General features: G+C 44.8%; 1 protein-coding gene across 2 annotated transcripts; it reads right to left on the reverse strand.

The window, feature by feature from the left end:
• Positions 1-5,807: 5,807 nt before the first annotated feature.
• Positions 5,808-12,081, reverse strand: LOC136147914 (glutathione S-transferase Mu 1-like). 2 transcript variants are annotated; one of them, XM_065907271.1, is made up of 8 exons: positions 11,945-12,081; positions 11,593-11,668; positions 11,099-11,163; positions 10,716-10,797; positions 10,516-10,616; positions 9,308-9,403; positions 9,110-9,220; positions 5,808-6,364 (listed from the first exon to the last, which is right to left on the reverse strand). In XM_065907271.1, exons 1-8 carry the CDS (start codon positions 11,978-11,980, stop codon positions 6,275-6,277), a joined length of 657 nt encoding a protein of 218 aa, XP_065763343.1. In that variant the 5' UTR covers positions 11,981-12,081; the 3' UTR covers positions 5,808-6,274. The 2 variants fall into 2 exon arrangements, with proteins under 2 accessions (XP_065763343.1, XP_065763337.1); XM_065907265.1 differs by having other exon boundaries at positions 11,593-11,710; positions 11,945-12,057.
• Between the last annotated feature and the right edge of the window lie 12,798 nt (positions 12,082-24,879).

Here is a 24,879-nt window from a genome sequence, read left to right on the forward strand (position 1 = left end):
GCCTCTGGTCTCCTGCATGGCCTTCCATAATTCCCTCCAGCTCTACTATTGACCTTTTGAATTCTCTAGTGAATTAACAGAAACTGTATGTGAAATAGCCTCAGAATACTAAATTATACAGTATAAGTGCACACAAACAATAGAATTAAAATGTGCACTACTTGTTAATTTTTTTAAGACTTGGAAATAGTGTGTATAAGCTTAGGATATCCAAGATATAATGAACATTTTTTTAACCTGAAAATAACAAAATAAAAAACCCAGTGACAATTTACCACCAAATTGTATGTCTGACAAATTTTACTACTTGCTCATATTCTTTTCAATAACGAAAGACAGATGAACTCAGGTTTCAGGAATTTAGAAAAGGAACCAAGTTCAAGGTGAAAATTATGGAAAATAAGAAACAATGCTAAGAACAAAAATTCCACATTTAAACAAATGTTTATAAAACCCTTAGTTAATTGTCTGAAAACACTAGTAAATCAATACAACAGTAGTCTAACAACAAAAACAAAAAGTTTTACATGATAGTAAAAATCAGGACTGAGGAAGATACCTAAAAATTAGTCAAACAATTTCTAAAGGTGGGGGAAATCTCTCTCAGGTAATGGCTAATTAATGTTACAAACAAATAGAACAAACATACACACATCAAAACATGTGCTAAAGAAACAAAGATTCTGAATGAATAATAGCATTATAAAGAAAAATAATAACCCAAAAGGACACTTGGTCCTTGGCAATTTTTTTGGTAATTTTTCAAAACTTTCTAAACAGAAATGAAATACAGAAATTGTCACAAACTGTAGACAAGTGTGGCCTGAAAGGACACATAGAATACCCTAGAAAGGACAACACAGGTGAGGACAATTATAAATCACTGTCACTTATGAACCTAAACCCAAACATTAGCAATGACAACTTAGAGCACAGAGGGTGGTGTTTTGGTATAAAAGGCCCCTGTGCTCATAGGGAGCATTTGAGAAACAGAGAGAAGACAGAAAGAGAGGGAGGGGAGAAGGCGGAGAAATCAAGTGTGAAAAGTTAGCATTGGGGTCTACATAAGTTCTTTGTATTTTTGAAAATTTTCTAGAAGTCTGAAATGTCAAAGCTTAAAAAAAAATTTACCAGATGATCTAAGACATACATGGATATATTATTAATCAAAATAGAAGTTTCATCAAGGAAGACTGACCTTATCAACATGTGTTGCAGTCTGATTTTCCTTTCTTCTTTTTTTAAAATTTATTTTTATTATGTCGATATATATACACTTCTATATTTATTTATTTTTTATTTTATTTACTTCTGGCTGCACTGGGTCTTCGTTGCTGCCGCGGGCTTTCTCTCGTTGCAGAGCTTCTCATTGCGGTGAGCTTCTCACTGTGGTGGCTTCTCCTGTTGCCTAGCACAGGCTCTAGGAGCTCGGGCCTCAGTAGCTGCAGTACGCAGGCTCTGTGGTTGTGGCTCTCAGACCCTGGAGTCTGTACGCTTTAGTGGTTGTGGCACACGGGCTTAGCTGCTGCTCAGCACGTAGAATCTTCCCTGACCAGGGATTGAACCCATGTCCCCTGCATAGGCATGTGGATTCTTATTCACTGCACCTCCAGGAAGTCTGATTTTCCTTTCCCTTTGAATGTTAGCCTCCATTCACTACATCATTTGTCTTCCTTTGGGGCACGGGGTGGTTCTTTCCCTCAAGGGACATTTTCAGTGTCCATGGACACTTGTGATTGTCACGACTGGGAAGTGCTATTGGCATCTAATAGGTGAGGAGTTGGGATGCTGCAAAAAACCTCACTATGCATAGGACAGCCCCCACAGTCTAGAATTACGCCATCTAAACTGTCTGGTGCTGAGGTTAAGATATTCTAGTCTACGACCACAGGTCAAAACCTGCAGCTGGTTTTCCTCCTCCTGCCCTGGCAGGAGGAGCCAGAGCACCCACGAGGCTGGTCACAGGCCGACAGCAGGGAGGGCTGTCTGCAGGGACGACCGGAAACTGTCCTGCTCTGGGGGCTGTCTCCGCAGGCACTGGGCGGCGGATCAGGACCAGAGCCGGAGAGCGGGGCAGAGAACGTGGTGCTGGGCTAGCAGCCTGGGCTCCCGGGTGCAGAGTGCGGTGGTGTGGGGTCGCTCTGGTTGTCAGACAGCGGAGCTCACCGAGCTTGCAGGATCGCAGCGCTGACCTCTGCTAAGACAGTTCGTTCTCCAGGAGCTGATGACATGTCTATACCGGGAAGAACTGAATGGATTGTTAAACCGTGTCCACCAAGGGGCAAGTTTGGCGGAGGTCTTTGGTGTGGCTCTCACAGCACAGCCCCGCTTAGACTGGGGGAGCTGGGTCAGGCAGTCATCAGGACACCCCTGTCTGAAAAGCAGTGGCGTGCTCAGAAGAAGCCTGGACAGCCATGCTCCCCACAGCCAGGCGCTGGGGTCCACAGTTCCTGTGACAGTCTACAGGCCATCTTCCAGCCCCTGGGCCGGTGGGGTGGCCCTGCAACAGAGGTGGAGCAATCCCATTACACCAAAGGTGAAGGGCTGGGTTGGCTGACCCTACCTCTAGGATCACAGCTGGACACCTCCCTGGCGCTGAGAAACAGGAAAAGAAATTTGAAAAACAAAATAATAATAATAAAAAACCCACATGGCTGAGAAGATTGTACAGAAATTTGCAATAAGTCACTATGAACTCAGTGTCTAGACTGAGACCTCTGTTTTTATCATCCTCGTAGGGTGATTGAAAGTTGAATATGTAAGCATCTAATGACTGCCACACAAGGATATTGGTGATGGACAGGACCACAGTGCATCTCAATTACCACTGTTTGCCCACGACTTGCCCTTTAAAGACCTTGAAATAATGACAATGTCAAGGAGATTGACCAGTGGAAAAGAGGACCTCTTCTCTCCAAACCTACTTAGAGTTCTTTTATAAGACATCTCAGCCAGTCCCCTCTAATTCATAAGTCTTGTAAAAATGGACTGCTTTAGCTCTTATATTTTGCTTTAAAAACATATTTATTATCATATTCAATGTGTGTGTTCATTTGCTGTAGATAATAAGCTAGAGTAGAACCACAGTAAGTTCCACTTTACCCATTAAAAAAAGGTTGTGACTACCATCACTTCACCTTTAAACTGTGATCCAGAATTAAATGAGTAATGGGGCGAGCATGGGACACGGGGAGAGTTATAGACTGGGATTTATTCAGCAAGTGGAAACATGCACAGCCAGTAAACAATTAGAAAAATGTAAAGGTGGGAAACGGCAGGGTATGATAATGAGCCCATAAAATTAGCATACGATGAAATTGACACCCCAAGTGCCTAAGGTACAGGAAAAAGAGGCCCGAATGCCTTGCTGGGGGCACCATCAAGTAAATTACTCTCTCTCCAGAGCAATAAAATAGTCTGCTATTAAAGCTTAAAACCATTCTCACACTTTGCCTTCTAGTATCTGCTAGGGGATCTACCAAATAAAGGCCACAAACCAGAGGAAAACATTAGCTTAAGATGACACTATCATAAGGAAAAGTAAAAAATAGAAAACCCCACGTTGCCCAGTAGTGAGTGACTGACTAGGCAAATTACACTTTATCTAGTGGAAGCATTGAGACATATCCAGTAAATATTTAGTAGCATGTGCATAAGTGTATGGCTAATAGGTACAGATTTTTAAGGGAAACATTAAGAGAAAAAAAGAGCAGAACCTAAAAATGTATGTACACACAAATTACATGTACCCAAAGAAGTAGGCATGAGTAAAAATCAAGTGAATACAACTAATATTAAATACAACTAGCTTAATACCTCTTCATTGAACACCCAGTATCTTCCAGGTGCTGTTCTGTTTGTATACAAACACACCTGTAAGACCAGGAACAAGAAGAGACAGAAATGCCTCCTTTCGTGGTATTTACATCCTATGGGGAAGACTGATGATAAAGAAAAACATAAGTAATGTAACAGTGAGACCATGTCTATGTCCATCACAAGCAGTAAGGTGCACCATCTTAAGTGGACAACTTAATGGGTTTTTAGATATGTATCTTTTATGGAATCACCACCTGGATTAAGATGGAGAACATTTCCAGCCCCGCACAATCTCTTCAACAAAGACAAGCTCACCATTCAGCTGACCTCTTACCCTGGACTTATTTTCCCTACTAATGATCATGTAAATAGAAGGATGTAGTAGGTGCGTTTGGTGCCTACATCCTTTTGTCCACATTGTGTCTCTGAGAGTCATCCATGTTATTGTGTCTAGCAGTAGCCCTTCATAATATTTTCATCATAAGTATATACATTGTATAATACTCCATCATATGAATAATGAATTTGTATACTGGACGTATATAACATATCACACCTTATCTGTCCATTCTTGTATTGCCAGACATTAGAAAGTTGCCAGTTTTTGGCTTTTTCATATAAAGCCGCTTTGAACACTATGGTACATGTCTGTTGAAGACATAAGCACACATCCGCATTAGTATATAACAAGGCGTGGCATTCCAGGGGCATAGGGTAGATGTTTAATTCCAGGAAGTGCTGTTGGTATTCCAAAGTGGTTGTTCCACCAGCAGTGAGTGATGGTTCCAGTTACTGCACATATTTGTGAACAATTATCGGTCCTTTTCATTTTAGCCTGTGTGGGTATATAATTGGATTAAGTGTGTTCGTAACTTCCCCAAATCCAATATTGTTGGGCACCTTTTCATATGCTTACTGGCCTTTTGGATATTCTCTTTTGTAACGCCCAATCAAGACTTGGGCCTTAGAGTTCCCTAGTGTTTAGGATTCTGGACTTTCAATGCCAGGGCCTGGGTTCAACCTCTGGTTGGGAAACTGAGATCCTATAAGCCACATGATGTGGAAAAAAAAAACCAAAACGCTTAGGCCTTTTTTTCATTGGTTATATTTTCAGCTAAATATTTTTGGATAAAGGTCCTTTGTGATTTGCAATATTCTCTCCCAACTGAGCTTTGACTGAATACTAGACCCCCAAATAAACAACTATTTATGGTAGCATGGTCTGGGAACTCCTGAGGTCCTAGAAACTTTCTCTTAAGCAGACCCTGGACAGTGATTTGAAATTACTTCCAGAGGATGCAAAGCAGAGTGATGAATGGTGCCTGATGAAAAGGAGACCAGGAAACTTAGTATACTCACAGAAGGGTGTGAACTAGGAACACAACAGCCCCAAGATCTCTACATAGACTCTGGACTTAGATACCTCACATTGGCAAGAACTGAAAAGCAAGTGCCTTAAGTTAAAAAAAAATATATATATATATATATCCATCAGGTATTCAAGAGAGACTGGCATCACCCTTCCCGTGAACAAGGCTTAATTCTAGTTGTATTTAATTGCATCAGAGGCCTGAAAGTCTTTATCCTAGAATTGTATAACCAACAAAAACATTACTTCAGTGTACACTAGCAACACATCTTCATATATTCGAGGACTAAAGAAATTTACCTCCTGGGTAGCTAAGAAAATGAGGAAGTAACCCAGAAAGGTCCTGAATAACAGCTGCACAGCAGCCAACAGAGGGCGCCTGAGCCCTTAATAAGGAGGAGGAATGGATGAGCGATGGAGGCTCAGCAAGAGGCCTCCTCTGAGGACTCCTGCTCTGAGGGCCTCGGAAATGGGAACAAGAAATCTCAGAGCTTCTTACTACCAGACAGGATCCCTATGCACCCAGACACACCCAGCATCACCACTCCATCCCTAGGAAGCAGCAGGGCCAGTTGGACAGTTCAGATGGTCAGGAGGAAAAAAGATAAGACATAGCAGGTGTGGTTAAGGCTTTATTGGGATCAGCAGGGCTGGGCAGGCCCACGCCGGGAGAGCAAGGCCTGCACACTAGGCCTGTCCTGGGGGAGCAAGGCCTGCACACTAGGCCTGTCCTGATCTTCAGGGCAGTGCTGGGGGCTCAGGCCTGACCTCTCCAAGCCAGGGGTCAGGCTACTCATAGCAGAAAAAAAAAAAAGCACACATGGAAAGGAAGGATGATCTGGCTGGCTTTAGAGCAGAAAGGATAATGTCAGGGGGTGACTTCAGTGAAGAAGAGTGGGGTGCTGTAGAGCTTAAAGATCCTGGATGAATGGGGTTGGGAAAGAGTTGGGGTCAAATAAGGCCTAAGTGCAACAAATGGAAAGAAAGAAGGGGAAAACAAGATATCTGGTCCTGGGGTGCAGGAAGCTCCAGCTGTTCTCCACACACAGCACTGGCTCCTCGCTCCATCTCCTGCCGTCCAGAGCATTACTTGCTGCCCCACACAGCCATCTTCGAATACACAGGGTGTGGGAGGAAGCGGCTGGACTTCATGTAGGCAGAGATCCTCTTCAGGCCCTGAGGGTGGGGAAAAGAAGGTCAGGTCTCAGGTCTGCTGCCCCACTGGGGCTCACACAATTCCACTTCAGACTCTGAGTTGGAACCCTGATCCAACCTTTCCTTGTAGAGAGAAGCAATCAGCAAAAAACAATCTTCCTAGGGTCCCTAGTTGTGATAAGTTACCTCTTCATTTTCTTGTCACTAATGTGGTCTCTTACTATGACCCGCCACACATGGAGAACATGCTGTGTTAGCTGCTGTAAATACCCAGAGATGAGGATACACAGCCATCCCTCATTCCAGTCCACTTCAAATTACTGTGATTCGCACATTTTGTGTATTTCGCAACTTGAAGCTTTGTGTCAACCATCATTAAGCAAGTCAACTGATGCCATTTTTCCAACCACATTTGCTCACTTTCTGTCTCTGTGTCATCTTTGGTGATTTTCCCAATATTTCTACTTTTTCATTATATTTGTTATATCAGTCTGTGATCAGTGATCTTTGATGTTACTGTGGCAAAAAAAATCAAACTCATTTAAGACTCAGATGATGGTCTCAGAATTTTTTGGCAAGAAAGTTTCAGGGTTTTTTTATTTATTTGTATGGCCGAGCTGTGGAGCATGTGGGATCTTAAGATTCCAGAGCAGGGATCAAACCCAGGACCCTGGTAGTGAAAGCATGGAGTCCTAACTACTGGACTGCCAGAGAATTAATGCCCAGCAATAAAGGATATTTAAATTAAGGTAAATATATATATATATATATTTATATATATTTAGATATAATGCTATTGTACATTTTACAGGCTACAGTATACTATAAACAACTTTTACATGTCCTGAGAAACCAAAAAAGCTATGTGACTTGCTTCACTGTATTGTGGGCATCCAGACCCAAACCCTCAATACAGCAGGGAGGGTTGTATCTTAAAGTCTCTATAGTGGGCAATTTCCTTCCCTCTCTTTCCTTCTTCCTGTTACTCATGATTCTGTCTCAGAGACAGGATCGTACATTCATCTTAAGTCACGTTCACTGATCTGACCCTCGCCCCTGTACCAGTCACTGTATCAGGCCCGGAGGGGAAGCAGAAGTCACACAGTACTGGCGCCCAGGCTCTGGGGCTCAGGGCAGCTGGAGAACTACAGGGATTCTGAGGTATCTGTGATGACTGAGAACCTCCACAGAAGCAACCTAAGAGTGGTTCTAGTGTGTCCTTATCTGAGGGGAAACAGGATCACAGAGGTTAAGCACCTTCCTCACATTCAAGCCACTAATAAGTGATAGCATGGCACACAGCCTGGCTCTCTGCTCTTGGCAAAGCACTCCCTTCCCCCACTTCCCCACAGGAGGGCTTGTCTTTCCCCCTGCACACAAACCTGGTTCTTTCGCAGAGGGAGACTCCAGGCTTTGCCCACAGAGGGACCCCTAGCACAACAAAGAGCCTCAGAAAGTACATGAGCAGCTTGCAGAAGAGACCAGATCTCACCCAATGACTCAGCAAAACCCAGAGGAAAGGTGATAGGAGGGTGTGAAGCAGCAAGACCAGGCTCTGATTATTCCACTTAAAGGACAGAATCCAACTCTCACTGGGCCCCGACCTACCTCATCCCCAGTCCTGCTACAGCCAATCAGGCAGTGAGACATTCAGATGTACCTATGCACCATTTTCTCAAGACAGACAGTGCCCGAGAGTTCCCAGGAGTCCAAGACCTAGGGCTGACTGTACCCCACAGCCCAGGGCCCAACAGGCCACACACTGCAGTCGACATCTGTCCCCATCCTCCTCCCCAGGCACTCATCTCAACTCTTTGTTGCTCTCCAATTACTAATAGTTGACTGAGGGTGAGGATGAGCTGGGAGGTGAGGTCAGGCTGTGCTCCTCCAGAACCAAGGGGCTTCCACCCATACCACACAGCTTCGGGGTCCCTGTAGTTCTCTAGCTGCACTGAGCCCCAGAGTTAGGACTCCAGGATTCTGTGACTTCTGTATCCCTCCTGTGCCTGACACAGTGCCTCAAACAGAAGACAGGGTCAGATCAGTGAATGTGACTTAAAATGAGCGGACTGTCCTGTCTCTGAGACAGAATTATGAGTGGAAGAAGGAAAGAGAGGGAAGGAAACTGCCTACTACAGAGACAAGATAAAATCTTCCCAAGAAGGCACCTATCTATGGAAGAAAAACCCAGAACCAATTACATTCCTGGAAATCTCGGTACAACCCCAGAGAGGGAGCCAATAGCCGCAGGGCCCTTGGGTGATGAGGAAGAAACATTTTGCCTTTGACACCTAAGATCACTCTTACTGTGTCTCAACTCAGCTAATGCCAGCGATGTCCAAACTCCTGAGATTCCTGCTTCCTCCACACTTTCCAGAACTCTGAGCCCAGACAACAAAGGGACCTGAGCTTTTTTTTCCCTTCCACACAGGAAAACAGAGAGCCACTGACTGCTGCCCATAGAATCCAGACACTCTGACTGGGAGCCCAGCACAGCCTGTACTGGTTCTGTGACCATCAGAAATTACAAATCTTTTTGGTTTATTCCTTGTCTTTAAGATGGAGGTGATACTTCTTTACCTTGTAGAAATAAGGCAAAGATCAAATCTGACACAATGTGTGTAAAGTCCTGAGCAGAAAAGCTGGCATAAACCAAGTTCTCAATAAATGCTAGATATACTTTGTTTTCGTTTCAATTAGGAAAGCTGCAGGGAGAAGGGTGTAGAGAAAAGAGATGTACTAATAGTAAGAGGATCAGGAGAATACCTCAAAACGAGAAACGAAGTCTTTCAGGTTTGGGAATTCATCCAGGCTCCTGGGCTCAAATATGCGGTGAATGTCAAGAACGTCATAAACCAGGAAATCCACATAGGTGAGCTGCAGAAAGACAAAGCATGAATGCGCACCAAACTCTGAACCTCACGAAAATGACAGCTCTCCCTCCCCTAAAGCCATCCCACTTACCTTGTCCCCTGCAAACCAAGGCCTCCTCCCCAGAAACTCTGAGTAGAGCTTCATCTTTCCAGGGATCTCCTTCAAGTATTGAGACTTTAGTTTCTCCTGAGACACAAAACAGCTGTCACTGCCCTCAGACACAGACTCCATGGCAGAGCAGGCCTCCTGGGGATGTGTCTGATCCCAGCTGCCAGATGAGCAGCCATGTCCCCCGACTGAACCTGGGTTGGTGCCCAGCTGCCATTCAACCCACCTGTGTTCATCAGACTCCTATGGGGACCACCTCCCATCTGTGAGAGGCGATGGGAAGACAAAAGGCAAAACCACACTGTCCCTGACCCTGTCACCGGTCAGCTCCAGACACCTGTCCGGGGTCAGACCAGCAGTGCTCTGAGACTTGGCAAAGCTCAGGCCTCAGACCTTAGGCTGATCAACACTAAAATAACTAGGAAAGAAGTCCTTTGTTCCAGTGTGGGAGACAGAATGGTGTGGTTGCCTGGACAATTTCTGGGCAGTTGGAAAGAACTGGAAGCTGAAAGGAAGGAGGGAAAGGAATAAAGTCTGACTCTGGGCTGCCCACTGGACACATGTCCTGATCCCTGAGATGCCAAGGAGGAGGCACTGGTTGAACTCATAAACACCTATCTAGGATCTGAATTTCTACCCTGGGAGGCTGGACTCTACCCTAAGATTGATGGGAACTGAGTCCAAGGTTGCATTTCATGCACTCGAAGTTCTAAGGGTCACTCTCGGAACTCTGTAGGGACTAGTTTGGTGAATCAGTAGTTCTAAGGAGTTTAAATGGCAAAAGGACCCATGTAGATGGGACCCTGTCCAACTCAGCAGGAGTGGACTCACAAAGTCAGGACTTTAACAGATCCTGACTGTGCAGATGTAGACCCAGCCCTGCCCACCGGGCAAAATGGGTTTATGCCTGAAATGCTGAAGAGGAGGCATTGGGCTAACAAGGTAAATACCCTGTCTAGTAACTGAATTTCCACCTTGGGGAGTCTGGATTCTATCCTTAGATTGGGGAGAACTGAGTCAGAGCTTCTATATCCTGAATTAGAGTTATGAGAATCACTCAGGGGACTCCATATAATCCAGCGCAGTAGCTCCAAGGAGATCAAATTACAAAATGATCTGTGTATAAGGGATAAACTAATCTAGTCTCCTTTTAAAGCACATCCAGCCCAGATCAGCGGGAGGAGACTCACAAATTCAGGGTTGTAGCAGAGTATAGCCAACTCATTAGCAGAGTCCATAGCCTGGTTCTCCAAAACATCCATGCGAATCTTCTCCTCCTCTGTCTCCCCACCTGTAGCCACACAACAGAGACTCACCCTCAGTATCCCCTCCCAGCCCAGCCCAGGGCACGGCCACCTGTATCCCTGCCCCCAACCCCAGCCCCACTCACACATATTGTGCTTGCGAGCAATGTAGCGAAGGATGGCCTTGCTCTGGGTGAGCTTGTGAGCTCCATCAATTAAGTAGGGCAGCTGGAAGAACCACAAGGCCAGGTCAGGTAAGCCACCAGGCTCCCCTGCATCTGCTCCCTTGAGCAAGGGCAGAGAGGAAACCTGGCCCTCACAGAGCCTGTCCCATGGTAAGTACTAAATAATATGCTGTAAAATGGAGGGATGAGCTGGGACACAGAGCATCATGGAAGGGCAGGTCAGAGAACCAGGAAGCTGAGAGGCAGAGCAGAAAGCACCTGTTCCTGAAACCTCTAAGCCAGGAAAGGAGATGGATGGAGACACTGTCCACTTCCCCTCCCAGCACCCCAGCCCCTGCACCTACATTGGGGAAGTCCAGGCCCAGCTTGAATTTTTCATTCAGCCACTGGCTTCTGTCATAGTCGGGAGCTGAGAAAAAGAAGATGCAGTGAAACAACCTCCCAGGAATCCAACCCTCCTTTCCAGGGGACCTACAAAGGAGTCAGGGGCAAGACCCGCCTGAACTGGTGGATCTGGAATCTGAACCACTAATCTCACATGGAGCTTTGAGATGAAAAACAAACAGAAATTTCCTGAAACTTCATGAGTAATCCTTACAAAGGATTTAGGTAACCACTAAGGGGAGCCTGTGCCAATGGCTGATACAGGACCCAGCTGTGGACTCTCATATCCTTCCTTGGAGGTCAGCTGCACCCTAAAGGGTTAGGGAAGGGGCAGGGCCCTGCTCCAGCTGATGGAGGGCGACAGACGTGAACAACAGGGGTCAGGACATGGGGTGCTTGGCACCAAATCAGCATGAGTTGGGCAGAAGTCAGGACATGACAAGGATGCCATTACCGTCCCCCATCGTGTACTTCTTTTCCTCATAGTTTGATTCTGTGTACTCCAGGAGCAGGCGGATGGCATGGGCCAGCTGAGAGAGATGCCAGGACACAGGGCAGGCGTCAGGTCTTGACTGCAAAACTTTCAACGTTCCAGTCACTCCCATACTCCCAACCCTCTCCCCCATCCACCCACTTCGGAGCGCGCGCGCGCGCGCACACACACACACACACACCTGGGAAGGAGGCGGCGGTGCGAAGGGGCTAGGATGCAGCGAGCAGAAAACATTTCTGGCTTACCGGTCCCCAACTGCGCAGCATATCCCCGCCCGCCTCCATCCCACCCGCCCTAGCGGACCCCCGCTCACCCCGCGGATGTCCCAGTAACCCAGGGTCATAGCCATAGTCAGCGTCTGCGGATCGGGTTTCCAGCTCCGCACCGTTGATCTGGAAGTTTATCCGGTGCCTGGGTCAAGTCTGGGTGTGGCCTGAGTGAGGCCACGCCCCATCGCCTCTCTCCGCCCCGCCCCCAACTGTTGCCCAACCTCGGAAACTTTCTGGGACTCGGGGCACCCGCGACTCTTCAACGAGGCATCTGCGCCCAGGGCTGTCGAAATAGTCAATTTCCCCCTCCAGCCTCAAAACTCGGGAGCAGCGCTCTGGACACCAGGACGCTGAGGGCAGCCTGGTTGCCGTCGCCAGTCCGATCTCAGCTAAATCGGGGGAGTTGGTAGTGCGCTCGGGGAACAAGCCTGAATCCTAACGACAGCGCGAATCTTCCACCCCCCTTGCCCTCCGACGATCACTCAGACTTGCTCCTGAGTTACGGAGTTCCCTTGGGCTCTGGGACGCTCTTAACTGCCAAGTTAAGACTAAGTGGGTGCCCCTCAAGTCGAAACTCTAAATGAGCCGCTGGCGCAGAAAGATCAGTACTCCAAGTAATCCTCATGCTCCCCCGACTCTTTAGAATCCCTGACGGCAGCATATCTTCTAGAACAGACTATTAATGGGATACAAGAAACACCCAGAAGGTACAGGAAGAAGTTCATCAGTGCTTTCCTTTCAGGGACTAGAGGGGACTCATCCCTTCAGTCGTGTAGCTAAGAGTGATAATCATCAAATGTAAATTAGTCAAGTAGATTTGTGGCCTAAATAATGAATCCAAATACAGAAGCAGGCCCAGCAAAGAAGATATCCAGGTGCAACTCGAGAAATAACCCGACAAGCAGCTAGATGTCCTTCATTTTGACTGGGTCAATGACCTGCACCATGGTAGTCACAGAGGGCTCTGAATGAAGGGGGGAGAGCTGTTCTTTGAGCAGCTAGGAGCCTCTCCTGCTGCAAGGGGGACCAGTAGGGGTGGCCAGCAAGGAGCCTGGAGGACACCCCACAGGACTGCAGTCAGGGTGGGCCCAGCACAGCTTGGCTGTCCCAGTCCACAGATTCCTGCCCTGATCTTGACCCAGGTGTAGTTTTGTGTAGGAGAGGGTGGCTCAGGTGGCCTTTGATGTCACTGTGATACAACCTCCTCAAAAACAATGTTCTACCTGCCAACTTTCCTCTTTGAAGATTGAAGGCTATTTCAAAATTAGGAGAATAGGACAAGGTTGGCCTGTATTTCCTTTTCCCTCGTTTAAAGTACACTACAGAGTAATGGATACACAAAAAGAGATGACAAGACATTTTAAAAACAAATTGATTTCACAAGTTAAAAGGCAAGCTTGGAACTCTACAGGAAAGTCAGTTTAAAATTAGCTAACACTTTTTAAGGATAGAAAGGTCCCAGTATTCAATAAAGGTTTCAGACCGCCAATATAAAGTGTGGAATGGGGGTCTGAAGAAGACAGACTTTCTCTAATCCATGTTAAATCACAGACTCAGAGTCTACACAATTCGAAAGCCTTCTTTAGGGTCCAACTCTCACATTGGTACATGACTACTGGAAAAACCATAGCTTTGACTATAGGGACCTCTGTTGGCAAAGTGATGTCTCTGCTTTTTAATACGCTGTCTAGGTTTGTCATAGCTTTCCTTCCAAGGAGCAAGCATCTTCTAGTCTCATGGCTGTAGTCACTGTCCACAGTGATTTTGAAGCCCAAGTAAAGAAAATCTGTCTCTGCTTCCACTTTTTCCCCTACTATTGGCCTTGAAATGATGGGACCATGTGCCATAATCTTAGTTTTTTCAGCTTGAATTTATACCAGCTTAATTCAAATAGCTCTTAAATACTTTGCTCTTATATATTTCTGTCGTTTCTCTTTGATTATTGGTGTCACAAATTACATTTTTATGCACGTGTGTCCAAAAGCATAGACTAATAATTCTTCTTTAATGGGCTAGTCTGTTTAATTACCATGATATTAAATGGTTTGCCTTGGAAACAAACAGAGATCATTATGTCGTTTTTGAGATTGCATCCAAGTACTGCATTTTGGACTGTTTTGTTGACTATGATGGCTACTCCATTTCTTCTAAAGGATTCTTGCCCATGTAGTAGATTTAATGGTCATCTGAGTTAAATTCACCCATCCCAGTCCATTTTACCTTGCTGATTCCTAAAATGTTGACATACACTCTTGCCATCTCCTGTTTGACCACTTTCAATTTGCCTTGATTCATGAACCTAACATTCCAGGTTCCTATGCAATGTTGCTCTTTACAGCATCAGACCTTCCTTCCATCACCAGTCACATCCACAACTGGGTGTTGTTTTTGCTTTGGCTCTGTCTCTTCATTCTTTCTGGAGTTATTTCTCCACTGATCTCCAGCAGCATATTGGGCCCCTACCAACCTGGGGAGTTCATCTTTCAGAGTCCTATCTTTTTGCCTTTTCATACTGTTGATGGGGTTCTCAAGGCAAGAATACTGAAGTGATTTACCATTCCCTTCTCCAGTGGACCACGTTTTCTCAGAACTCTCCACCATGACCCATCCGTCTTGGGTGGCCCTACATGGTATGGCTCATAGTTTCATTGAGTTAGACAAGAGACTGTGGTCCATGTGATCAGATTGGTTAGTTTTCTGTGATTGTGGTTTTCAGTCTGGATTATCACAGTAATCCAAATCTATGCCTTGACCAGTAATGCTAAAGAAGCTGAAGTTGAACAGTTCTATGAAGACCTACAAAACCTTCTAGAACTAACACCCAAAAAAGATGTTCTTTTCATTATAGGAGACTGGAATGCAAAGGTAGGAAATCAAGAAACACCTGGAGCAACAGGCAAATTTGGCCTTGGAGTACAGAATGAAGCAGGGAAAAGGTTAATAGAGTTTTGCCAAGAGAATGCACTGGTGTTTGCCAAGCAAACACACTCTTCCAACAACACAAGAGAACACTCTACACATAGACATCACCAGATGGTCAACACCGAAATCAGATTGATTATATTCTTTGCAGCCAAAAATGGAGAAGCTCTATACAGTCAGCAAAAACAAGACTGGAAGCTGACTGTGGCTCAGATCATGAACCCCTTATTGCCAAATTCAGACTTAAATTGAAGAAACTAGGGAAAACCACTAGACCATTCAGGTATGACCTAAATCACATCCTTAATGATTGTACAGTGGAAGTGAGAAATAGATTTAAGGGACTAGATCGGATAGACAGAGTGCCTGATGAACTATGTATGGACAGAGGTTTGTGACATTGTAGAGGAGACAGGGATCAATATCATCGCATAAAAAGAAATGCAAAAGAGCAAAATGTCTGTCTGAGGAGGCCTTACAATAGCTGTGAAAAGAAGAGAAGCGAAAAGCAAAGGAGAAAAGGAAAGATATACCCATCTGAATGCAGAGTTCCAAAGAATAGCAAGGAGAGATAAGAAAGCCTTCCTCAGTGATCAGTGCAAAGAAATAGAGGAAAACAATAGAATGGGAAAGACTAGAGATCTCTTGAAGAAAATCAGAGATACCAAGGGAATATTTCATGCAAAATGGGCCCAATAAAGGATAGAAATGGTATGGACCTAACAGAAGCAGAAGAGATTAAAAAGAGGTGGCAAGAATACACAGAAGAACTGTACAAAAAAGATCTTCAGATGCAGATAATCATGATGGCGTGACCACTCACCTAGAGCCAAACATACTGGAATACAAAGTCAAGTGGGCCTTAGGAAGCATCACTATGAACAAAGCTAGTGGAGGTGATGAGTTGAGCTATTTCAAACCCTTAAAAATGATGCTGTGAAAGTGTTGCACTCAATATGCCAGCAAATTTGGAAAACTCAGCAGGGGCCACAGGACTGGAAAAGGTCAATCTTCATTCCAACCCCAAAGAAAGGCAATGCCAAACAATGCTTAAACTATCACACAATTGCACTCACCTCACATGCTAGTAAAGTAATGCCCAAAATTCTCCAAGCCAGACTTCAACAATACATGAACCATGAACTTCCAGATGTTCAAGCTGGTTTCAGAAAATGCAGAGGAACCAAAGATCAAATTGCCAACACCCGCTGGATGATCAAAAAAGCAAGAGAGTTTCAGAAAAACATCTATTTCTGCTTTATTGACTATGCCAAAGCCTTTGACTGTGTGGATCACAATAAACTGTGGAAAATTCTGAAAGAGATGGGAATCCCAGACCACCTGACCTGCCTCTTGAGGAATCTTGTGCAGGTCAGGAAGCAACAGTTAGAACTGGACATGGAACAACAGACTGGTTCCAAATCAGGAAAGGAGTATGTCAAGGCTGTATATTGTCACCCTGCTTATTTAACTTGTACAGAGTACACCATGAGAAACGTTGGGCTGGATGAAGCACAAGCTGGAATCAAGATTACTGGGGGAAATATCAATAACCTCAGATATGCAGATGACACCACCCTTATGGCAGAAAGTGAAGAACTAAAGAGCCTCTTGATGAAAGTGAAAAAAGGAGAGTGAAAAAGTTGGCTTAAAGCTCAACATTCAGAAAACTAAGATCATGGCATCTGGTCCCATCACTTCATGGGAAATAGATGGGGAAACAGTGGAAACAGTGTCAGACTTTATTTTTGGGGGCTCCAAAATCACTGCAGATGGTGACTGCAGCCATGAAATTAAAAGATACTTACTCTTTTGAAGAAAAGCTATGACCAACCTAGAGAGCATATTAAAAAGCAGAGACATTACTTTGCCAACAAAGGTCCATCTAGTCAAGGCTATGGTTTTTCCAGTAGTCATGTATGGATATGAGACTTGGACTATAAAGAAAGCTGCGTGCCGAAGAATTGATGCTTTTGAACTGTGGTGTTAGAGAAGACTCTTGAGAGTCCCTTGGACTGCAAGGAGATCCAACCAGTTCATCCTAAAGGAAATCAATCCTGAATATTCATTGGAAAGACTGATGTTGATGCTGAAGCTCCAATACTTTGGCCACCTGATGGGAACAACTGACTCATTTGAAAAGACCCTGATGCTGGGAAAGATTGAAGGCAGAAGGAGAAGGGAATGACAGAGGATGAGATGGTTGGATGGCATCACCGACTCAATGGACATGAGTTTGAGTAAACTCCAGGAGTTGGTGATGGACATGAAGGCCTGGCATGCTGCAGTCCATGGGGTTGCAAAGAGTTGGATACAACTGAGCGACTGAACTAAACTGAGTCTCTTAAATTATATAGAAAACAAAAAGAGTTATAAAACAAAGTTATAATAGTAGTACTAGCTTTTATCATTATACATATATTTACCTTTTCCAGGATTCTTTGTTTCTTCAACATGGTTTCCCATAACTCTCTAGTTGTCCTTTCACTACAACCTGAAGGACTACTTTTAGCATTTTTTCCAGGACAGGTCTACTGGTGACAAACTCAGCTTTCACTTATCTGAGAATGTCTTAATTTCACCTAGTAAATGAAGAACAGTTTTGCCAGATATTGGATTCTTGGTTGACAGGAAAAGCTTTCCTTTATCACTTTGAATATATCAACTCACTGTTTCTGGCTTCCAAGGCTTATAAGAGAAATCTGATAACGGTCTTTTTGAAAATCTCTTGTATGTGTTGTTTCCTTCTTGCTGCTTTTAGGAGCTTGTCTTTTAATAATTTGCAGTGTCTTGGTGTGCACCTCTTTGAATTCATCCTACTAGGAGTTTCTTGCGCTTCTTGAATGTTTATATTTATGCATTTCATCAAATTTGGTAAGCTTTCAGACATTATTTCTTCAAAAATCTTCAGTCTCTTCTCTCTCATCTCCCTGTAGGACTCCCACAATGTATAGGTGTTCCACAGGTCCCTTACTTTCCATCCAGTTGTCTTCTTTTTTCTTTCTGTTCCTCAAAGTCAGTTATTTCACTTATATTGTCCTCAATTTCCCTGACTCTTTCTTCTTCCTTCTTGAATCTTCCTTCAAATTCTTCCAGTGAATTTTTCATTTCAGTTACTGTAATTTTCAGCTCTAAAATTTACTTTTGGTTCCTTCTTATGTTTTTTATATCTTTTTGGATCTTTCCATTTTGTTCATTCATTGTTTTCTTAACTTTGTCCGCATCTTCTTTTAGCTCTTTGAGCATCTTTAAGACTATTGGCTTAAAGTCTGTCTAGTAAGCCCACAATCTGATCTTTCTCAGAAATAGTTTCCATTGCTTTTCCATTGATTTACCTCCTCCCCTTTGGAGTGGGCCATACTTTCCTGTTTCTAGTATGCTTTGTGACTTATTTAGATGGATATTTGAATCTTAAAATGTGGTAACTGTGGAAATCAGATTCTGCCGCTGCTTTAGAATTTGCTGCAGTGTGTGTGTGTTTGTGTTATATGGTGTCTATATACCGAGGATCAGTCTGAGATGTACCTTTAAAGTCTGTGTGGTACCTCTCTAAATCCCCCTATATATATGCTTGCTTTTGAATATCCTAGACCTTAAATGTCTGGCCTCCAAAGGATTAAAAGTGAAAAATAAAGAATGGGGAAATATGGCACTGGCCCTTTAAATCTCCTAGAAGCAGCAAGGCTGGTTGATGAGTCCAGGTATCCAGGAGGGAAAAACACAGGACACAGCAGGTATTAGCCAGTCTTTACCTGGTGATCAGACATGTCAGGGACAGGGACCAGGCTAGCTGCTGCAACTGAGAGTAGTGAAAGACCCAGCTGGCCAGGAGGTCTCCACACAGGCTGGTACTTTCCTGGAAGGACAGTGGAGAGCAACCTCAGGAATAAATATAGCAGATGAAAAGTCCAGTTGAGCTCTTCAGGGCAGAGGCAACCACAGGACTGGGTTGTCCTCAAGGTCTGTGCTCTTTCCACTGCACTCTCCTCACTGCCCCCTAACCGCCTTCTGTCCTTCAGGCTGCCCTAGACTCACTCCATCCCTACAATATTCTTCTGCTTCAGAAAGAGGCTCGTAGTTCCTTAAGAGCTGCAAGCATAAGAGGTACCCTAGAAGAACAAACTTGCAAGAACATGCCTATGCAACTTGCAAGAGAGGCTGAATGACACAGCAAAACTGGGTAAAGTTGGATGAGCAGGAGGTGCCAGATCAGGTTCTAATTATTCCCCTTGAGGAAAAAATGAAACTCCTTAGCCTGGTTCAGGAACTGTTTCAGATTTCCTAACTTGCCCCTGTAGCTTTTTCTCCTGATCACTGAGGCAGAATGGCCCTCAAGTATGTAACATGACTGAGGGGTCTGAAGATTAACAACTCCCTCAGAACCTGGAGAGATTAACATGACCTCATCTTCTAATGCTAAAACCTTCACATCACTTCCTCCCACACTGACCCTGATGGAGTTAAGAAGCCTCCTATCTTTGGCTGTCCTCCACCCACCTCCCAAGAAGAACATTCTGGCTTGAAAGAAAGGACCTAAAAAATACACTAGGCTCCCCTCTGCAGAGACTGACCTGGAGGACATGCCTCCCACCCCAGTCCCTCTGCTCTCTTGTCCCTGAGGTGCCATCAGTGATGGGATGGAAGTGCCCACTGGCCTTAGCTGTGGCTGGAGCACAGAGCTCTTTCTGGATGGTCCTTTGAGGGGCTGCGAGGGTGGCTCCACTCACTCCTGCCCCCTTGGTCTGCCAGGGCTCTGAGACCTGAGAAAGACAGAGCCTCTACTATGGAAACATCCGGGAAAGAAAGAAAGTCTGTGTCTACCTCTCAACCCTAGGGATCTGAAAGCCAAACTCTGAAAGGCCTTAGAAGCCAAATGAGAGGGTGGAAACAAGAGCTGGGTTGGTGCTGGGGAGAAGGTTCTCCAAAACCTAAAATTTGGATTTAAGAGCAGTAAGTGCATTCCAGAGAAACGCCCTGGTGAGCTGCACTGACCCCAGCAGCCTTTGATCTGTAAACATGGTGTTTTCCCCTTGCTTTTCCCTTTCTTAAAAGTCCCAGCTCTGTTAGTGACTCATTCAACAAACATTTCAGTACCCCTGTGTGAGGCTGGGAGTATGACTCTGCAAATGCAAAGGAACAATTCCTACCCCCAGGAAGCCTATGGTTGAGAATTGTGCTGAATCATTGGGGATCCACCAGCCACTTGTGGCCACTGAGAGCTTGAAGTGTGGCCAGTGCCACTGAGGGACTCAGATCTTCATTTTATTTAATTTTAATTAACTTCATTTTTTAAGCTGATACTCAGTTTAGTCATTGAAATCTTTTAGGTATATTTGGGATGATCTGGGTATGTGACTCGATTTTTTTCAACTGTAAATGTTTATAAATCTAGATACAGGTTAAGTATTTCCAGTGAAAGTTTAAGATCTGAATTGAGACATGCTCTAAATATAAAATATACTTCAGATTTCAAAGACTTGGTAGGGACAAAAAGAGCTTGTAAAATATCTTATTAATCATTTTAATTTGATTTACATGTTGGAATTATGATATTTTGGATTTGGGGGTAAATAAAATATATTGTTAAAGTTAATTTTATAAACTTTTTAATGAGGCTACTAGAACACTTAACATTAGACAGGTGGTTAGCATCATGTGAATATTCCTTGATTTAGGAGAGATTATGTCCCCATAAAACCACTGTAAGTTGAAAATGCATTTAATACACCTAGCCTACCTTAAAAGTTCTCAGAGCACTTACATTAGCCTGCTGTTGGACAAAATCAATAACACAAAGCCTATTACGTAATGAAGTATTGACTATCTTATGTAATTTATGGACTATCATACTGAAAGTGAAAAACAGAATGGTTGTCTGCTACCAAATGGTGGCAAGTGCATCAGGTTGTTTATGCACATGTCTGGCTGGGAGCTGCTGATCAGTCACTGCCCAGCATCACAAGAGGGTGTCATACCTCGCATCACTAGCCAGAGAAGAGAGCAAAATACAAAATTCAAAGCACCATCTCTGGGCTTTCCTGGTGGTCTAGTGGTTAAGAATCCACCTGCCAATGCAGGGGACTCAAGTTTGACCTCTGGTCTGGGAAGATCCCACATGCCTCAGAGCAGCTAAGCCCGTGTGCCCAGCAAATACTGAAGCCCACGCAATACAGCCTGCACTCTACAACAAGAAAAGCCACCACGATGAGTAGTAGCCCTACATGCCACAACGAAGAGCAGCCTCTGCTCACCACAACTAGAGAAAGCAATGGAGACCTAGTGCAGCCGAAAATAAATAAATCTTTAAAAAAGGGGGGGGGCCACTTCCACTGGACCCTTATGGCTTTCCCACCATCGTAAAGTCGAAACAGCATAAATGGGGGGCTGTCTGCATTTGCTCAGGATGGTGCTGGTAGAGAGCTTGAGGGAATCCAAGAAGAAGGGCCAAATGGTGTGGCAGTGTCTGGAGGACCAGGAGAGAATAGTCAGGAAAGTCTGAAGAGCCAAGTATGAGTGGGACCTTGGAAGGTACACTTATTCTGAGCAGTGGTAAGAAGGGCACAAGCAGAACGCAAGAGGCACTTTCAGGAACTGCAGGGGGATGGGCGTGATGGCCGGAGGGGAGGCAGGGCTCTACAGTTCACCCCGCACTGGCAGCCCGTAATCAAGGAGGCAGTTGAGGAAAGCAAAGGCAATGGCAGATGCTGGGGTGGGGGGCTGCCCCTCTGCCCCACACTTAGGCTCCCCTCGATCTGAGAGCGTGCTTGTGCTGCTTTCCTCGGGCTCCCAAACTGAGAGAGACTATGGGTCCTGGAGCCCGTCTGTACATTTCAACAGACACTTGATGATGTGAGCTACACCCTATGTCTAAAGGAAGTGCAGGGATCTTGGTTTGAGATAAAGAAAATCCAAAACCTTGCCTCAGTCACCAAGATGAGAAGACAATGTACTTTCTTAGTTGTTCACGGGGTCGGGGCGGTGGGTGCGGGGATGAATCCCACTTCTCAGGTGTAGCGTTTGAAATGAACACTGTGTCCACTGAGTTGTGTCTTCCAGGGATTTCCAGGGCAAGTTCCAGGGCAAGCTGAGTCAGACTTCCAGGGCAAGCTGAGCGAAAGTGCTTTCAGAGGCTACCTAGGGAGAGCATCACTCAGAACTGTCAGCAGCCTCACAGAAGCGGCTGCCACAGGGCCGAGTGGGGAGGCAGAGATGCTGTGGAGACCCCAGGAATGACGGTCGGAATTCCTGCATTTTATGAGTCCGGAGAGAACCAGACTCATAAAATGCAGGTACTTGGAGTCCCTGCAACCCTGTTTTTATTCTGGGCCCTGGGAATATGGATCACATTCTTTACAGAGCATAAAAACAGAAGTGCCCATTTTATTGATTCTAAAATTCACTCATTGGGACTTCCCTGGTGGTCCAGCGGCTAAGACTCAATGCAGGAGGCCTAGGTTTTTACCTGATTCAGGGAACTAGATCCCACACGCCGCAGCTAAGGATTCCACAAGCAACACCAAAGATTGAAGATCCCAGATTCTGCATGCTGCAATTAAAACCTAGTACAGCCAAAAATATTAATAAACAACATATTTTAAATGCACTCATTTTTTCTACATTCTAACATCTCTAAAATCAAAATGTCTTACAATCAGCAACACTTTGTTATTTACATCATTGTTGTTGTTTAGTCACTAAGTCATGTCCAACTCGCTGCGACCCCATGGTTTATATAGCCCGCCAGGCTTGTCGGTCCATGAGATTCTCAGGCAAGAACACTGGAGTGGGTTGCCATAGAGTTTCTAAAACTTCTTATTTGTCCATAAAGTAACAGTGCATCTCACAACTGAGGAAATAGAATCTGTGTGCCTTTTTCTTCCAATGTGACATCTTTGGTCACAGTCTGCTGCTCAGAGCAGATTTGTGTATTCCATTAGTATTTTGTTATGCAGAGTGTGTGTAGAGCCTTAAGAACACTTCAGCGCAGACACAGAACTGCACAGGTTCCTTTAGTGGGCCAAATGGCCAAGGGCCACAGTGGTGTGGGGATCACTCACCCAAGCTAGTGACAATGGGCCGTGTCACGAGATTTTAGGACACGGGCCATCAGTGGGATGTCCCTATCTCACCTCTCACACACACCTGGTGGCTAGTTGGTTAATTGGTGCCTTCAAGCTGAATAAAGATTCCCTTCACCTGGAAAATAAGGATGATAAACCCATCATGTCTCACAAGGTGGCTATGTGAATCAAGTGACAGTGATCTGCAAACTCTGAAGGGTTGTACCCAATTATGGTATAAGCAAAGGAAGTTGTCATTTAAGTAGATTCGACTAAGATTAAAAGATAGAAACTGTATCAGAGAGACACAGGCAGTCCTTGATCCTCTAATCCAGGCACATGCCCTGTGTGTACTGCTTAACTTTTTAAAAAAATTATTAATTTACGATTTTTGGCTATGTCAGATCTTAGTTGTTACAATGCATGGACTTCTTCCTAGTTAGGACTTGAGATCTCAGTAGTTGCAGCACACACAGGGGCTTTAGTTGCCCTACAACACGTGGGATCTTAGTTTCCTGACCAGGAATTGAACCTGCATCCCTTGTATTGGAAGGCGGATTCTTAACCATTAGACCACCAGGGAAGTTCTTTGCTTAATTAATTTTTTTAAATGTATCAGCCTTTCCTCAATCTCTCTGACTTTTAAAGGCAGTAATTCTCAATCTGTCTGCACAAGAATTACCTAAAGAACTTTTAAAACAATACTGGGTCCAACATTACAGGCCAGTGAAGTAGGAATCTCCGAATGTGGTGGCATCTGTAGGTTTAAAAGCTCTCCGGGTGATTCTCTCGTGAGCCAGGATTAAATAGTTGCTTCACAGAGTATCCATCCTCATCAGAAACATGGGGTATCTGTACTCCAGGATTTCACCAGATGTCAGTCTAAACCCTCTTGATAATTAGCAAATGCTCCACTGCAAGAAATAATGTTCTTTAGATTATTTCTGTACTTTATTCATTCCTTTAGATACTGATAATGCTAGATTAAAACAGACTTTCAGAAAATGAGTCTTTAGACCATATGTTTTTTAAAAATTGAGGTAAAATACACCTAATATAAAATTCACCATCTTAGCCTCAACCACACTACTCTCGCATTAAAACTGCTTTAACCCAGCAGAGCTTTGGCATTTGTCATCTGCCTGCCATTACAGGAGAACTTGGAAAAAGTCCCCTCTAGGAACTGGAGACCCTCTGACATCACCACAAGACAGGGGCTTCTGCTGTGGGAAGCAGAAGGGATGCACAGCCTGTGGCTGTGAGTTATTGTTCTTACAAAAGGTGCTCAGAGAATTGTGTGTCCCTTCCCAGATTGCTTATTATAGACTTCTGACAAAGCAGTAAACTACAGTGTTTTCAGTCCCACTCTTTTCATGTGTTTACTTCCGAGAAGAGGGTGAACACTGTAGCTCAGAGCCCAGGAAGAAGTGAGGGACGTGTGGCTGGCTGTCACCTGCTGCCCACGATGCTTGCTGAGGAAACCAACAGTCCTCCATCCTCTGGGAGCTGCCCAGGGCATCCTGCGGAGGCCTGGACACGATGGGGACCAGTCACTCCACGAAGTCCAGTGGATGCAGTCAGGCCTGGATCATCCAGACGATGGAAGAACTGCAGCTCCTGGGAGAGCGCAGGGTGGGCGCTGGTCCTCGTGGTGGGAGCCCTGTGATGCCCTGGGCATTGTGCTCATGAGAGGCCCAGGACAGCCTGGCCAGGAGGGAGAGGCAGTCCTCATCTTGGTGGATGCTAAACCAGTTCTTTAGAAGGGTGTTGGAAGAAATAGCCTCCTGAAACCCGTCACTGCATTTTCCCTTGTGAGTAATGTGGAGAGCATTCACTCTAACAGGGTCCTCCAGGAAATGTTCCTCTAAGGGGTCATTACCAAAACAAGGGCACTTTCCCCAAGCTGCTTGTTCATTTTTAAAAAATGTTCTAGACCCAGAATTGGAAAACAAATTGTACTTCACTCTTTGCCTTTACTTTTTGGAAATTTACAGCCA

The sequence above is a fragment of the Muntiacus reevesi genome, chromosome 1 (genome assembly GCF_963930625.1).
Source record: "Muntiacus reevesi chromosome 1, mMunRee1.1, whole genome shotgun sequence".
Taxonomy (NCBI): Eukaryota; Metazoa; Chordata; class Mammalia; order Artiodactyla; family Cervidae; genus Muntiacus; species Muntiacus reevesi.

Excerpts from the sequence above, each read along its gene's own strand:
- LOC136147914 (XM_065907265.1), bottom strand. The coding sequence starts at position 11,980 with ATGGCTATGACCCTGGGTTACTGGGACATCCGCGGG. Across the intron at positions 9,221-9,307 it reads CTTGGTTTGCAGGGGACAAG|CTCACCTATGTGGATTTCCT; the intron begins GTAAGTGGGATG and ends GTCTTTCTGCAG. Across the intron at positions 6,365-9,109 it reads ACTTCGTTTCTCGTTTTGAG|GGCCTGAAGAGGATCTCTGC; the intron begins GTATTCTCCTGA and ends CCCCACCCTCAG.